The sequence below is a fragment of the Prionailurus viverrinus genome, chromosome C1 (genome assembly GCF_022837055.1).
Source record: "Prionailurus viverrinus isolate Anna chromosome C1, UM_Priviv_1.0, whole genome shotgun sequence".
Taxonomy (NCBI): Eukaryota; Metazoa; Chordata; class Mammalia; order Carnivora; family Felidae; genus Prionailurus; species Prionailurus viverrinus.
The window spans coordinates 210,708,336-210,721,036 of NC_062568.1; the positions used below are offsets into that span (position 1 = coordinate 210,708,336).

The window sequence follows — 12,701 nt, forward strand, 5'->3', positions numbered from 1 at the left end:
CCCTGTCTGCCCGGAAGGCGGATGACATCCTCGATGAGCCAGGTCCCCAAGAAGCTCTTAGCACTCAAAACCTGTCCCAAATCGGCTTTGGCAACAAGGGACTGCCCATGTAGCTGAGCTGTCCTGGGTGGCTTTAGGGTCTCTTACCATGACACCTAGACCCACTGGTCCTTTTGCTCTGCTTGCTTTTTCCACGTGTGTCTCACGGAAGCTGCTCCCGTGGTGACCCCTGACAGCTTCACACTCACACTGATGACCTCTCTGCTTTAAGGGCTGCAGAAAAGAGTATTTCCTTCTCTCAATAGGAGCAGCAGAAGCTGTGAGATTTGCATCTCGTTGGCTCTGACTGGGTCATGCCTCCTAGTCCCTTCCAAGACGGCCCTAGTCCCCAAGGCCTGGCACTTTTGTGTAGTGCTCAACCTCCGCAACTGTACAAAGCAGCCCTGCATGTGCCTGTCTCTATACCGGTCACTGGCTGAGGCCAGCCTAGTCATGCTGTAGTTGGGTCAGGACAGCCAGGACGGAGAGGCTATCCGGAGCGAGACGGGGCACGTCAACCCCGGGGAAAGCAGCATGGGGTTCGGAGGGAGGAGTGGCGAAGGGTGGGTGTTGGGGATGGTGTGGTGGGAGGTAGGAGACTTTCAGAATTGCTCTGAGCACCGTGGCCCTTAAAACTCCTTTATTTATTTGAACACAAATCACGCAGGTAATCCTAGAGGCCCGAGTCCTCCTCGGACTGGCAGAATGAAAGACTGGCTCAGGATTTTTGACCAAAATGTGCTGGTCCCTCCCCACCCGCAGAGAGCACGCCAGCCTATAAAGGAATCAACTGCGTTTCAGTGCGTCCTGAAGTGGCTCGATGGGCCGCTAATTAAGCAGGTAAAGAAATTTGCTATTTGTTGTCAACTGCATGTCGTTACTGTTCCAGCTGAGAGGATATTGATTTTCACTTATTTATCTGAGTCTTACCACTGTACCCATTACCTCGGGCTTTGGCAGTGTTTGGAGGCAAAGTGGCCCATCAGCAAAGAGAATACCTGATTCAGCGACTCGGTCAGCACTTTTGACACCGGGTGAAGGTTTCTTCTGCCCACAGCGGAGCAGTTTTAAAACCCCGGTAATCTGATTTTTCTTGGGTCCCTTGAGCCGGCATATTTGCAGGAGGTGGGCTCGTGCACGATTCAACACCACCTGCTTGCGGCCTGGCACTTAGAGCTGCCGGGGCAGAGCTCCGGGCATCCTGGCAGAAGCCGTGTGCCTGGACGTACCACGGCCGTCTGCACACTCGGGCCCTTGCTCCGTGGCTCTGCAGGCGTCCGTGTCCTTCTGGGGCAGGGAACCTGGGGAGAAGCTGGTGCTCCTGCGCTGCCCGCGGGACAGTCACGTGATTGGAGGCTTCCAGTGAGGCCCAGTGGGGTGCGTGGGAAGGATCCAGACCTGCCAGTGCGAGCATGTGACTTTTTGTAGGGTTTGGCCTGGCAAGGCCGTGTCCTCCTCTGCAGGTGGTCCTAGAGCTGGTAGGGCGATGCTCCATGTCCAAGTCGTTGGGGAGCTGGGTCTGTAAGAGCTCACTGCCGCGAAGGCACCCACACCCTCTGGCTCCAAGCCCTTTGGTCCAGCGCCTGCTGTGTGCGGCCTCCACGTTGGCCCCGCAGTAGCTGCCGTTCCCCCAGCTGTACCGCCCAGCACTCTCCTGTACCGGCCTGCTTTGTCCCGAAGCCGGGGCCGTCAGAAGAGGAGGCGGTCGGAGACCAGTGGAGCCGGTTGTGAGGGACGCCCGGCTCTAGGCGGCCGGCGGGGCAGACAGCCAGGGGGCTCTGCCTCATAGGAGCGCACGAGTCAGTGACGGCACTGTCTCTCTCCTAGGAGTTTTATGAAGGAGATTTTATTCATTGTCCCATTTTATTTCGTTTATTTGTATTTATTTTGGAAAAGGTGATTACCGTTGTTCAGAATTCACTAGGGTACACCAGCAAAGTGTATCGTTCCACGGAGTCCCTAAGGCCCCAGTGTCCCTCCCTGGACACAGCCGGCACGACCTGTTTTTTGGTATAGCTTTCCAGAAATTGTAAGCAAATGCAACAAATGAATACACTTGTATTTTATGCTTTAAAAATATTCTTAGCAAGGTCTTACAGATGTTCATGTCATCACGTGAAGAATTTCATTCTCTCTTATGACAACATAGTATTTCTTTGGATGATTCTGCGTTTATTTATTCAGACCCTTATTGATGAACACATAGAGTTTTTTTCAGTTGTTTGCTGTCACAGATACAGCTACAATTAATAACTTCATTTACGTTTTTTTTTCATGTACACATGTGTCTGTACAATGAGTCCTATAAGTGGGATTCCTGATTCAGAGCCACGTGTCAGAAGTTATTGTTTAAGACCCAGTTATAGGCTGTTTATAAAAAAAGCGTGCTTTAAACAGAAAGACGTGAACTGTATGTGTGACGGTAAAAGGATGGAGGAAAGATAGGCCATGTAAACCCAGGAGGAAATCTTTGTGTTGTACTGACGTCAGATAAAGTCAATTTCAAGGTGAGGAGTATTACCAGAGATAAAGGGGCATTTCTTCCTTCCTTCCTTCCTTCCTTCCTTCCTTCTGTCTATTTTGAGAGAGAGAGAGAGAGAGAGAAAGAGAGAGAGATTCCCACGCAGGCTCTGCACTGTCAGAAAGGGCCAGATGCGGGGCTTGAACTGATGAACTGTGAGATGTGTATGTGTATGTGCCTCTCTTGGGGCCTGTAAGACCACCCTCAGGTTCAGTGATTCATTGGGAGGACTCCCATGTCTCGGCACGTGGTCTGTCTCCCAGGAAAGATTTACTACAGCGAGAGGATACAGAGCAGGATCAGCCATGGGAGAGGCATGTAGGGGGAAGTGTGGGGGCAGGCACATGCTTCAGGGGTGCTCTGCCAGTGGAGCCCCACAGGGTGCATTCAGTTCTTCCAACAACAGTAATGACAACACGTGTGAAACGTTCCCAGCCAAGGAAGCTTGTTAGAGGCTCCGGACGTTTTGGGGACTGGTCAGGTGGGCATCTTCTGCCTAGCGGGTTCCCAGATCACAGACTCCCAGCAGGAAAGCAGGTGTTCAGCATAAACCACTTTGTACAGCTTAGGCAAAGTACGCAGTGATCGGCAGAGTGACGGGAACCCCCAGCCTCCAGCCAAGGGCCAGCCTCGTGGACCCACCTTTCAGAGCACACAGTTGGGCCAGCCGTGCTAGCTCTTCTGTGCACGGTACCCGGTAACACAGCTTCCAAACACGTGAAGCAAAATCGTGTAGAACTAAAGGGAGCACTGTTCAGATTCGCTGTCACCACTGGAGACTTTTAACTCTCCTCTCTCACTAACTGATAGAGCAAATAAACCAAAAACCAAAAACCAAAACAGGGGCGCCTGGGTGGCTCAGTCCGTTAAGCGTCCGACTTCAGCGCAGGTCATGATCTCACCATTTGTGAGTTCGAGCCCCATGGTGGGCTCTGTGCTGACAGCTTGGAGCCTGGAGCCTGCTTCGGATTCTGTGTCTCCCTGTCTGTCTCTGCCCCTCCCCTGCTTGCACTCTATCTCTCTGTCTCAAAAATAAATAAACATAAAAAAATTTAAAAAACAAAAACAAACCAAAAACCAAAAAACGCCCCATAATGATTTGGAAGATCTAAACACCACCAACCACCTAGACCTGTCTGTTATCTCTAAAACACTACAGCCAACAAATAGAATATGCGTTTTTCTCAAGTGTGGAAACTTCACTGAGATAGGCCATATGCTGGGACATAAAAATAAGTCTCCATGGATTTAAAATGATTGAAATTTATAGAGTATACATACGTCAACTGACTAGTATGGTATTAAATTAGAAATGAGCAACGAGATATCTAGAAAATCCTCAAATAGCAGAAAGTTAACACACTACCAACTAACCCATGAGTCAAAGAAGAAATCATGGGGAAATTAGAAAATATTTTGAAGTGAGGAATGGAAGAACATACCAAAATTTATGAGGTGCAACTATTTGAGTCCTTTGAAGGAAATTTATAGCTTTATATGACTATGTTAGAGGAGAAGAAAGGTATGAAATCAATGATCTCTTTCCTCCATCAGAATCTACATAAGAAGTTAAACCCGAAGAAAATAGAAGAAGGAAATGGTAGATTTCTGCTTACTTAGCAGAAATCAATAAATTAAAAAGGCAAATAGTAGAGACAATCAGCAAAGTTAGAAGTTGGTTCTTTGAAAAGCTTAATAAAATTGGCAAACTCCTATAAGACTGGTCATGAGCAAAGAGAGAGAAAACACAGATTACCAATATTAGGAAGGAAGGGAGTATTACAGTATATCTTACAGACGTTAAAATGATAGTCAAGGGAGAGGCACCTGGGTGGCTCAGCCGGTTAAGCTTTCGACTTCGGCTCAGGTCATGATTTCACATTCGTGAGTTGGAGCCCTGCATTGGGCTCTGTGCTGACAGGTCAGAGTCTGGAGCCTGCTTCGGATTCTGTGTTTCCCTCTCTCTGCCCTTCCCCGGCTCACTCTGTCTCTGTCTCTCAAAAAAATGAATAAATGTTAAAAAATTAAAAAAGATAATCAAGAGATACTATGAATAACTTGTGTGCCAAGAAATTTGATAACTTAGTTGAGATGGAGAAATTTCTTGAAAAGCACAATTTACCAAAAGTGACACTAGAGGAAATAGAAGATCTATTAAAAAAAATTATTTTTGAGACAGAGACAGAGTATGAGCGAGGGAGGGGCAGAGAGAATGAGGGAGACACAGAATCTGAAGCAGGCTTGAGGCTCTGAGCTGTCAGCACAGAGCCTGACATGGGGTTCAAACCCATGAACTGTGAGATCATGACCTGAGCTGAAGTTGGACACTCAACTTAGCCACCCAGGTGCCCTGAGGAAATAGAAAATCTAAATAGTCCTATATTCTTTAAAGAAACAATTCATAAGCAAACATCTTCCTCCAAAGAAAACTCCAGACTTAAATGACTTCACTGTTGGATTTTATAAAATATTAAAAGAAGCAATAATATGAATTCTAGAACAAACTCTATCAGAAAAGAGAAGAGAGAATGCTTTCCAGTGTTGGTTTTTTTTTTTTTTGAGCCCCCATAACTGATAACTAAATCAGGCGAGGATATCACAAGTACAGACTAATGTCCCTCATGAATATTAACACAAAAAACCTTAAAATATTGGGACATAGGATCTAGTTAGTCCCTTATAATCAGATGGGGTTTAACACAGGAACCGAACGTTTTACAGCTTTTACAGTTGACTCTTGAACAGTATGCGGGTTGGGGTGCTGACCCCCTCAAAATCAAAAATCTGCATATAACTTTTGACTCCTCCAAAACCTAATTACTAATAGCCTGCTGTTGACCAGAAGCCTTCCCAATAATGTAAACAGTTGATTAATACGTATTTTGTATGCTATATGTGTTATGTACTGTGTTCTTACAATAAAGTCAGCTAGTGGAGAGAAAATGCTATTAAGAAAATTACAAGGAAGAGAAAACATATCTACAGTCCTATAATGTGTTTATAAAACAAAAGCACGTGTAGGTGGACCTGTACGGTTCAAATCTGTGTTGTTCAAGGGTCGGCTGTACATACAAGAAATCAGTGAAAAGACAGCACTTGAAAGAAGACTGGGGTGCCTGGGTGGCTAAGCATCCAACTTGATCTCAGCTCAGGTCTCGATCTTGGGGCTGTGAGTTCAAGCCCTGTGTTGGGCTCTATGCTGGACGTGAAGCCTCCTTAAACATAAAAAAATAAATAAATAAATAAAAGAAGACCAAGTAGGAAACAAACGTAAAAAGCATAGTCTTACAAAGTTTATACGATTTGAGTTATTTTGGGAATTGACAGCTTTAGATGACAGCAAACTTCCCTGTGAAAGGTGTTGGCTAAAAATATTAACGTATTTTTGAACTCAGGATACTTTCTTAATAATTTTAGTATGTCTTTCTTGCTGTCCCACTTACCTTTTCCATTGAGTTTAACTTTACCATGAACGTTGATTGTTCTTTTTTGCTTTGGCTATTCCAATTCAGTTTGATGTTTCTTGGGCACCATTGTATATTTGCAGCTGCGTGGGGGACACAGATGACCATCCCACATTCTGTCTTCACACACCAGCAGAGACTGTTTAGAAACCTACCTGATTAGAAATGGGTACGGAGTCACATAGAGGTGGAAGGGTGGTTAGGGTCTGGGTTCTGGGAAGAGGGCTAGGTCAGCAGGAAAGGTTTGGGAATTAGCAGGTTGTGGCTGGTGCTTACATCTCTGAGAATGGGAGGAAGAGGAGGGAGAGAGAGGAGGAGGGGGGGAGAGAAAGGGGAGGGGGGAGGAAGATGGGGAGGAAGAAGAGGAGGGGGAAGGATTGGGAAGAGGGAGGGGGAGGGAGGAGGAGGGGAAGGGGCAGGAGGGGAGGGGGAGGAGTGGCAGGGAGGAGGGAGAACAGGGAATAGGGAAGGAGGGAGGAGGGGAAAGGAGGAAGAGGGAGGGGGTGGGGGGAGGAGCGAGAGGAGGAGGGAAGGGGAGAAGACGAATGGGGAAGAGAAGGAGGGTTAAGAGGCTGCTGGTGGCACCCTGGGCAGCATCAGCAGTGAGGGGAAGCTTAGGATCAGGCCCCTGGGGACAAGTGCACTGAGTATGGGGCAAGGTCTCGTTCTAGGCCCTAAGGATGGGGCAGGGAAGAGTATCCGGGAGGATACTCTGGGCCCTCATCCTCCCAGAGCTCACGCTTGGTTGGGGGCAGCAGAGAACTGGATGAACCCTGGGGAAAGGGAAAGCAAGGTCAGAGGACCGGCAGGGGTCTAGATGGTGGAGGTCAGGGAAGGCACGGGAATGAGGTTCCTGAGAAGAGGTAGCTGGGGGGAATAGGAGGAGGGAAGGGGATGTGGCTAGAGAGACAGGGCCATGCTGAGAGAGGTGTGTGGAGGCCTGGGGAGTGGGGAGGTCCCCACAACTCCGTGATTGAAACCAGGCTTGGCTGCCTCCTCCCTACCTGTTTGCTGTCTTCCTGCTTCCTGGCTCCCAGCTTCCAGGGACAGAAAACACTGCCATCATCCTTTGCTAGGGACTAGGGACTAGGGACTAGGGACGTGGGACTCACGAGCGCTAGACCCAGGAGAAGCCTGGGCGCCATGAGGCAGCTGGCCACCCCATCCTTAACCTGTTCTGTGGTTCTGTCCCTCACATCCGCATCCAGCCCATCCTCACTGAGCTCCTGGTTGCTGGCTAGAGGGAGATGAAATTGACAAAATAATTGTGAGCTATTTAAGGTGCCCAGTGGGGGGTTTGATACACTGTGCATTGTGAGGACCCCCACTGAGTTAAATGACACATCCGGCCCCTCCCTCTTCCCTCACGGTTGCTGCAGTTACACAGGGGGACCTTGTTTTATTTTATTTATTTATTTATTTATTTATTTATTTATTTATTTATTTATTTATTATTAAGTGTTTGTTTATTTTTGAGAGAGAGAGATAGAGAGCTTGAGCAGGGGAGGGGCAGAGAGAGAGGGAGACACAGAATCCGAAGCAGGCTCCAGGCTCCCAGCTGTCTGCACAGAGCCCTACACGGGTCTCGAACCCATGAACCGCAAGTTCATGACCTGAGCTGAAGTCGATGCTTAACTGACTGAGCCCCCCAGGCGCCTCAGGGAATATTCTTATACACATAAATTTATGGGTTTGTCTAAGGGTATCCAGAGGACAAATTCTAGCTGAGTTGCTAGAGCAAAGGGTGCATCTGATCAGATTTTCAGTATTGCCAGATGCCCTCCATGGAGACGGTAACATTTTATATGCCCATGAAAATTGTACAAGAATACCTATTTTCCCCATCCTGTGGCAGAAGTTGTCAAAGTTTTTGATTGTTGCTAACCTGAGAGGTTAGAGGTGGTATATCATTATTTAAAAAAAAAAATTTGGGGGGCACCTGGGTGGCTCAGTTGGTTAATCGGCTGACTTCAGCTCAGGTCATGATCTCACGGTCCGTGAGTTCGAGCCCCGCGTCGGGCTCTGTGCTGACAGCTCAGAGCCTGGAGCCTGTTTCAGATTCTGTGTCTCCCTCTCTCTGCCCCTCCCCCGTTCATGCTCTGTCTCTCTCTGTCTCAAAAATAAATAAACGTTAAAAAAAATTTTTTTTTAACGTTTATTTATTATTGAGAGACAGAGCATGAGTGGGGGAGGGGCAGAGAGAGAGGGAGACACAATCCGAAGCAGGCTCCAGGCTCCAAGCTGTCAGCACAGAGCCCAATGTGGGGCTCGGACACACAGACTGAGAGATCATGACCTGAGCTGAAGTCAGACACTTAACTGACTCAGCCACCCAGGCGCCCCATGGGGGGCTTAGTTTTAAAACCCATGTCATGAGAGGTGCCTGGGTGGCTCAGTCGGTTGAGCATCTACCTCTTGATTTTGGTTCAGGTCATGTGGGATCGAGCCCCATGTTGGGCTCTGTGCTGACAGTGTGGAGCCTGCTTGGGATCTCTCTGTCCCTCCCCCATTCTTGCTTTTGCATGCTCGCGTGCTCTCTCTCTCTCAAGTAAACTTAAAAAAAAAAAAAACAAACCTATGTGGGGTGAGGGCAACACTGAGAAGACAGTTTATTATTGTTCCTAAGAGGCGGGGTATGCCAGGCCACATAGGGCCATGCGGGGTGGCACCAGGGTGTCATGGGGTCTGTCAGGAGGCGGAGCAGCCGGGGAGACCATAGCCAAGAGTCTTCACCTTGGCTTTCATGGGAGGGAAGGCACAAGGCAGGGTGAGCACTTGACCAGGTTTAGGATTGGCGGGTGTGAATCATTTCAGCGGCCTCCTGGAGGCTAGGAGCCAGATAGGGGACCAGGTGGGAGTCTGGACTCTGGATTGGCCGGTTAGCATATCAGAGATGTTTGGAAGGCAAGTCATTTACTCTGTGTAGGAGTTAGCTGGTCCTGGCGGGGGGGAGGGGGGCGGTCAGTCTCCTGTGGTGAGGCCCCAGGTGCCAGAGCACCAAGAACACAGTGTCAGAAAAACTAGTTAACACAGTTGAGTATGGTTGGTGCAGGCTCTCCTCTGCCCCAGGGCCTTTGGTTTGCTGCTCCTTCTGCCTGGTGTCTCCCCTCCCCTTAGTTCTCAGCTCAAACATCATCTTTCCTGACCTCCCCTGGCCATCCTGTTAAAATGCACACCCACCGTCTCCCCCACTCTTACTGTTCTTTACATGAGCCCTGTTCCCTGTTGTCTCACTAGTGCCTGGAACAGTGCCTGGCACAGAGTAGATGCGTAGAGTAGATGCTTAATGAATGTTTGATGAATGAATGAATGAATGAATGAAAACCATTTCTTGGTTCCAGGGCAGACGATAAGAGCACAAAGGAGAGCCTCACTGTAGGTTGTGTGGCTCTGGGAAGATGGCTTGTGTTTATAGTCCCTGGGTGTTTTCGTCTGTGTTGGCAGCCATGACTTCTCAGTCCTCAAAGACCTGCTTTTCCTTTGCTAATACCACCCCAGAATAATTCTGACAAGTTGAGGATTTAGAGTTTGTGATTATATCAAGAAGGACTCATTTGTTTGCAAATAATAAGGACAACCCCATTCAAAACAGCTTAAGTTAGAGAAAGCTCACACAACAAACAAATCCATAGTTAGGACAAACTTCAGGTGTGGCTTGATCTAGGGTCTCAAGTGCCATAACCTGGGCTTGTTCTCTCTCGGGCCCATGTGGTGTCAGGTGCCTGTGTCTCTTCAGCCGTGGCCTCTTGTGTCTCATTGGCACTGGGTGAGTCTTTTGCCCGTGTTGTCTGTACCTTGGGACTTTAGTGCTTGGATTGGCCAGGGGAAGGCCAAGCCCTTTGACGCATAACCCCCCCCACCCTCAACACCCCAAGAGCACTAGCCACGGGAGAGGCAGTTCCCCCAGAGGATATTGACCCCTAAAACCAGTGGATTCTGAGTGCCCCAGTTCTCCCAGGCTGGCCGGTCAGCACGTGTGGCATGGCTCGTGATGTGGGGAAGCCTTCAGGGCCGGCACCTTCTGTCTCGCAGGGAGTGCTGGAGGTGCTCTCGGAGGTGGGCTGCTGTCTGCGCGTGTCCCTCTTTGATGTCACCTACCGACACTTTTTCGGGAGGACGTGGAAGACTGCCGTGAGGCCCGTGGAGCAGCTCTCCAGGCAGCCGTCCAGGATCGTCTTCGATGAGGTGGGCCTTGGCGGTGGGCGGGGCTGCTCTGGGGCCAAGCACTCGCCCTGTGCATCGCAGACCCGAGGCACGCGGCGGCCGCAAAGCTGGTCTTAGCCCTGGGGCACTCCATTTCCAGACCCAACCCGTGCGGCAGCCACGTGTCCCGGCAGATGAGAGCATGTGGCTCTGGTCCAAGCAGTGGGGCGGGGGACACTCGCGGGTCTTGTCACCTTCAAGGAACCCTGGAGTTCGTGGAGCAAAGTTAGGAGATTATCGGTCTCACTGACTCCCCCGTTTTCTCTCACCCTCCTTGTCCCCCTTCTTCTTTCAGTTTGGTTTCCTTCTTTGTCTTCAAGACGGGTGTTTGAGACTTAGCAGGAGGGAAGGCGACTTACCCAGGTGGCAGGGGGCAGAGCCTGGACTGGGACCCACGCCTTCTGTGTCCACACTGGGTGCTTGCGTTGGCACTGCTGATAACGTGATTGGCCCCTGCCCCGCGGGCCGGTGGTTTCTGGCTTTGTCCGGCTGCCCCCAGTACAAGCATGTGTTCGGGCCTTGGGCTGGGTGCCGGGGGTGAGGGTGGACGGCACGGTCACGGCGCTCCCCGCGCAGAAGGGGGGTGACGCGCAGAAGCAGGTAACAGAGTCATCGTTAAGTTGCGGTGAGCTTCCAAAGGAGGCCAGTACGCTGCTGTCCCGGGGGGACGGGGAGACCTCTGCGGGGAGGGGAAGAAGGAGGGGCTCCCCTGAGTGAACGTTGAAGCCGACGCTGCAGGTAGAGCAGGGTCACACACGCAGCAGCTTCCCGACGCGGCCCGTCTGCTTGATTGGGCTCCTGTGGGGACGTCACAGGTGTGGAGAAGGCCGGTGCCCTGTTGACTTGATCCTTCTCGGGTGTCGAGCGGGGCTCAGGGGAGCCTGGTGCTGTAGCCGTAGTGCAGTGAATGGTGAAGCTGGCAGTGACCACAGCCGTCCTTGGAGGCGTCACCGCATGTGACCGCAGCCCGAGTGCCCCTTTGCTGCTGGGGACCGTCCCGGCTCAGTCCTGAAGCTGCGGGGGGCCGGCTGAGCACGCCGCTCCCTGCATTTGGCTGCCACCCAGGGTTCGGGCTGTGGTCGGGGCGCGGATCCATCCGCTGGAGCCCTGCCTTCCCAGGGTAGGAGGGCGCTCATGCCCCCAGAGGTCAGGAAGGTTAAATGAGGCCTTGGGAAAGCATGTGTCCTGGGGACGAAAGATGTGTCTGATATTCAGGTTGTCACACAGCCTATGCAAATGCTACTGAAGAGTCTGGCTGGCTGCATCGTATGTGAGCCACGTGTGGGTCTGTGGACAACTCCTTACAGGGCTGTGTCAGCATGGGCGATGAATGGCCTTCTCGCCCCTGACACGGCTGGAAGAGGTTCGCCAGGAGCAGCGTGGCCCTGGGGTCGTGGATCACCTGGCCGGGCTCAGCCTCCGCTGCCTTCGGGGGTGGCCTTCGAGGGCCAGGCTGCTCGGATTTCTCTTTGTCGTGTGTCCGATCAGGCCCACGGAAGCCTGGTTTGTGACGTGACCACAGCGAATGATGGAGGTGTGGACGTGAATGAGGAATGGTGGACGTGGGAGTTCACCGTGGGCTGGGCTGTGGGCCGGGCCTTGGCTCACAGCACGTTCTGTGATTCCGTCCCCCCAGCCCTCCTCCAGAGGACGGTGTTATATGTCCCTCCTTACAGAGTCATCAGCAGGTCAGGAGGCCGGGAGTGCCCGCTCCCGGGCCCCTCATGTCACTGGGTGGAGGTGAGCCCTGAAATCAGTGCCTGAGTGCTTTGCAGTCGTGGGTTGGGAACGAGTCCCTCTCCCATGTCCCCCCCTTGGCACCCCTGTCCCTGACCAGTGCCGAGTGGTGGGACTTCCCTGTAGCAGCAGGGTCACGTCCCCCAGGCCACGCTCTGCCCAGAGTGGCTCGGCAGTGGTGGCCTACGGAACTGGCTACACCGTAGAAAACAGCCTCCGGAACTGCCCTGCTCCTGCTGGACCTGTCCAGGCTCAGCACTGCTTCCCCCAGAGGCCTCTGCTGCCACACCGGCCGCGGGATGCGTCAGATGTCACCCGGTCCTGGGCCCTCCACGTCTGCTCAGCCTCCCTTGCTGTTTGTCTCCTGCTGAGTCGGCCATGCGGCGGGGGACGGTGCGTTAGTGAGGACACAGTGTTTAAAGTTTCTGGAAAATTCTGCGCCCTCCAGTCTTGCAGTTGCTGAAGTGGAGCGTGCAGCAGGGCCAGTGGGTGAGCAGAGGGTTTTTGGGGGGCGGTGATGCCAGAGGAGTTGCTCAGGAAGTGGCTGCTGTCCAGCTGCTATGCCCAAGGCGAGCAGCAGAGGCCAGTGGCGCCCCAGGAACCGGCCGGCCTGCTGCGCCCTTGAGCACAGTCCTCCCAGCCCAGCACTTCCTCTCTGATTCTGATTATCAGAATACGGGAAAATCAGCTCCTTTCGAGTTAGTTAAGGAAAGAATACCCCGTGCGGAGTGTGTGTG

The 12,701-nt window shown here is 51.5% G+C and overlaps 1 protein-coding gene across 1 annotated transcript in view; it reads left to right on the forward strand.

Annotated features, from left to right (window-relative positions):
• The window catches only part of NPHP4 (nephrocystin 4), a 110,159-nt gene that overhangs the window by 6,700 nt on the left and 90,758 nt on the right, over positions 1–12,701 (forward strand). The window contains exons 3-4 of the mRNA XM_047868911.1: positions 707–879; positions 10,057–10,209. Coding sequence (XP_047724867.1) covers positions 745–879; positions 10,057–10,209 — 288 coding nt within the window. The 5' untranslated portion in view covers positions 707–744. The remainder of the gene's footprint in view (positions 1–706; positions 880–10,056; positions 10,210–12,701) is intronic.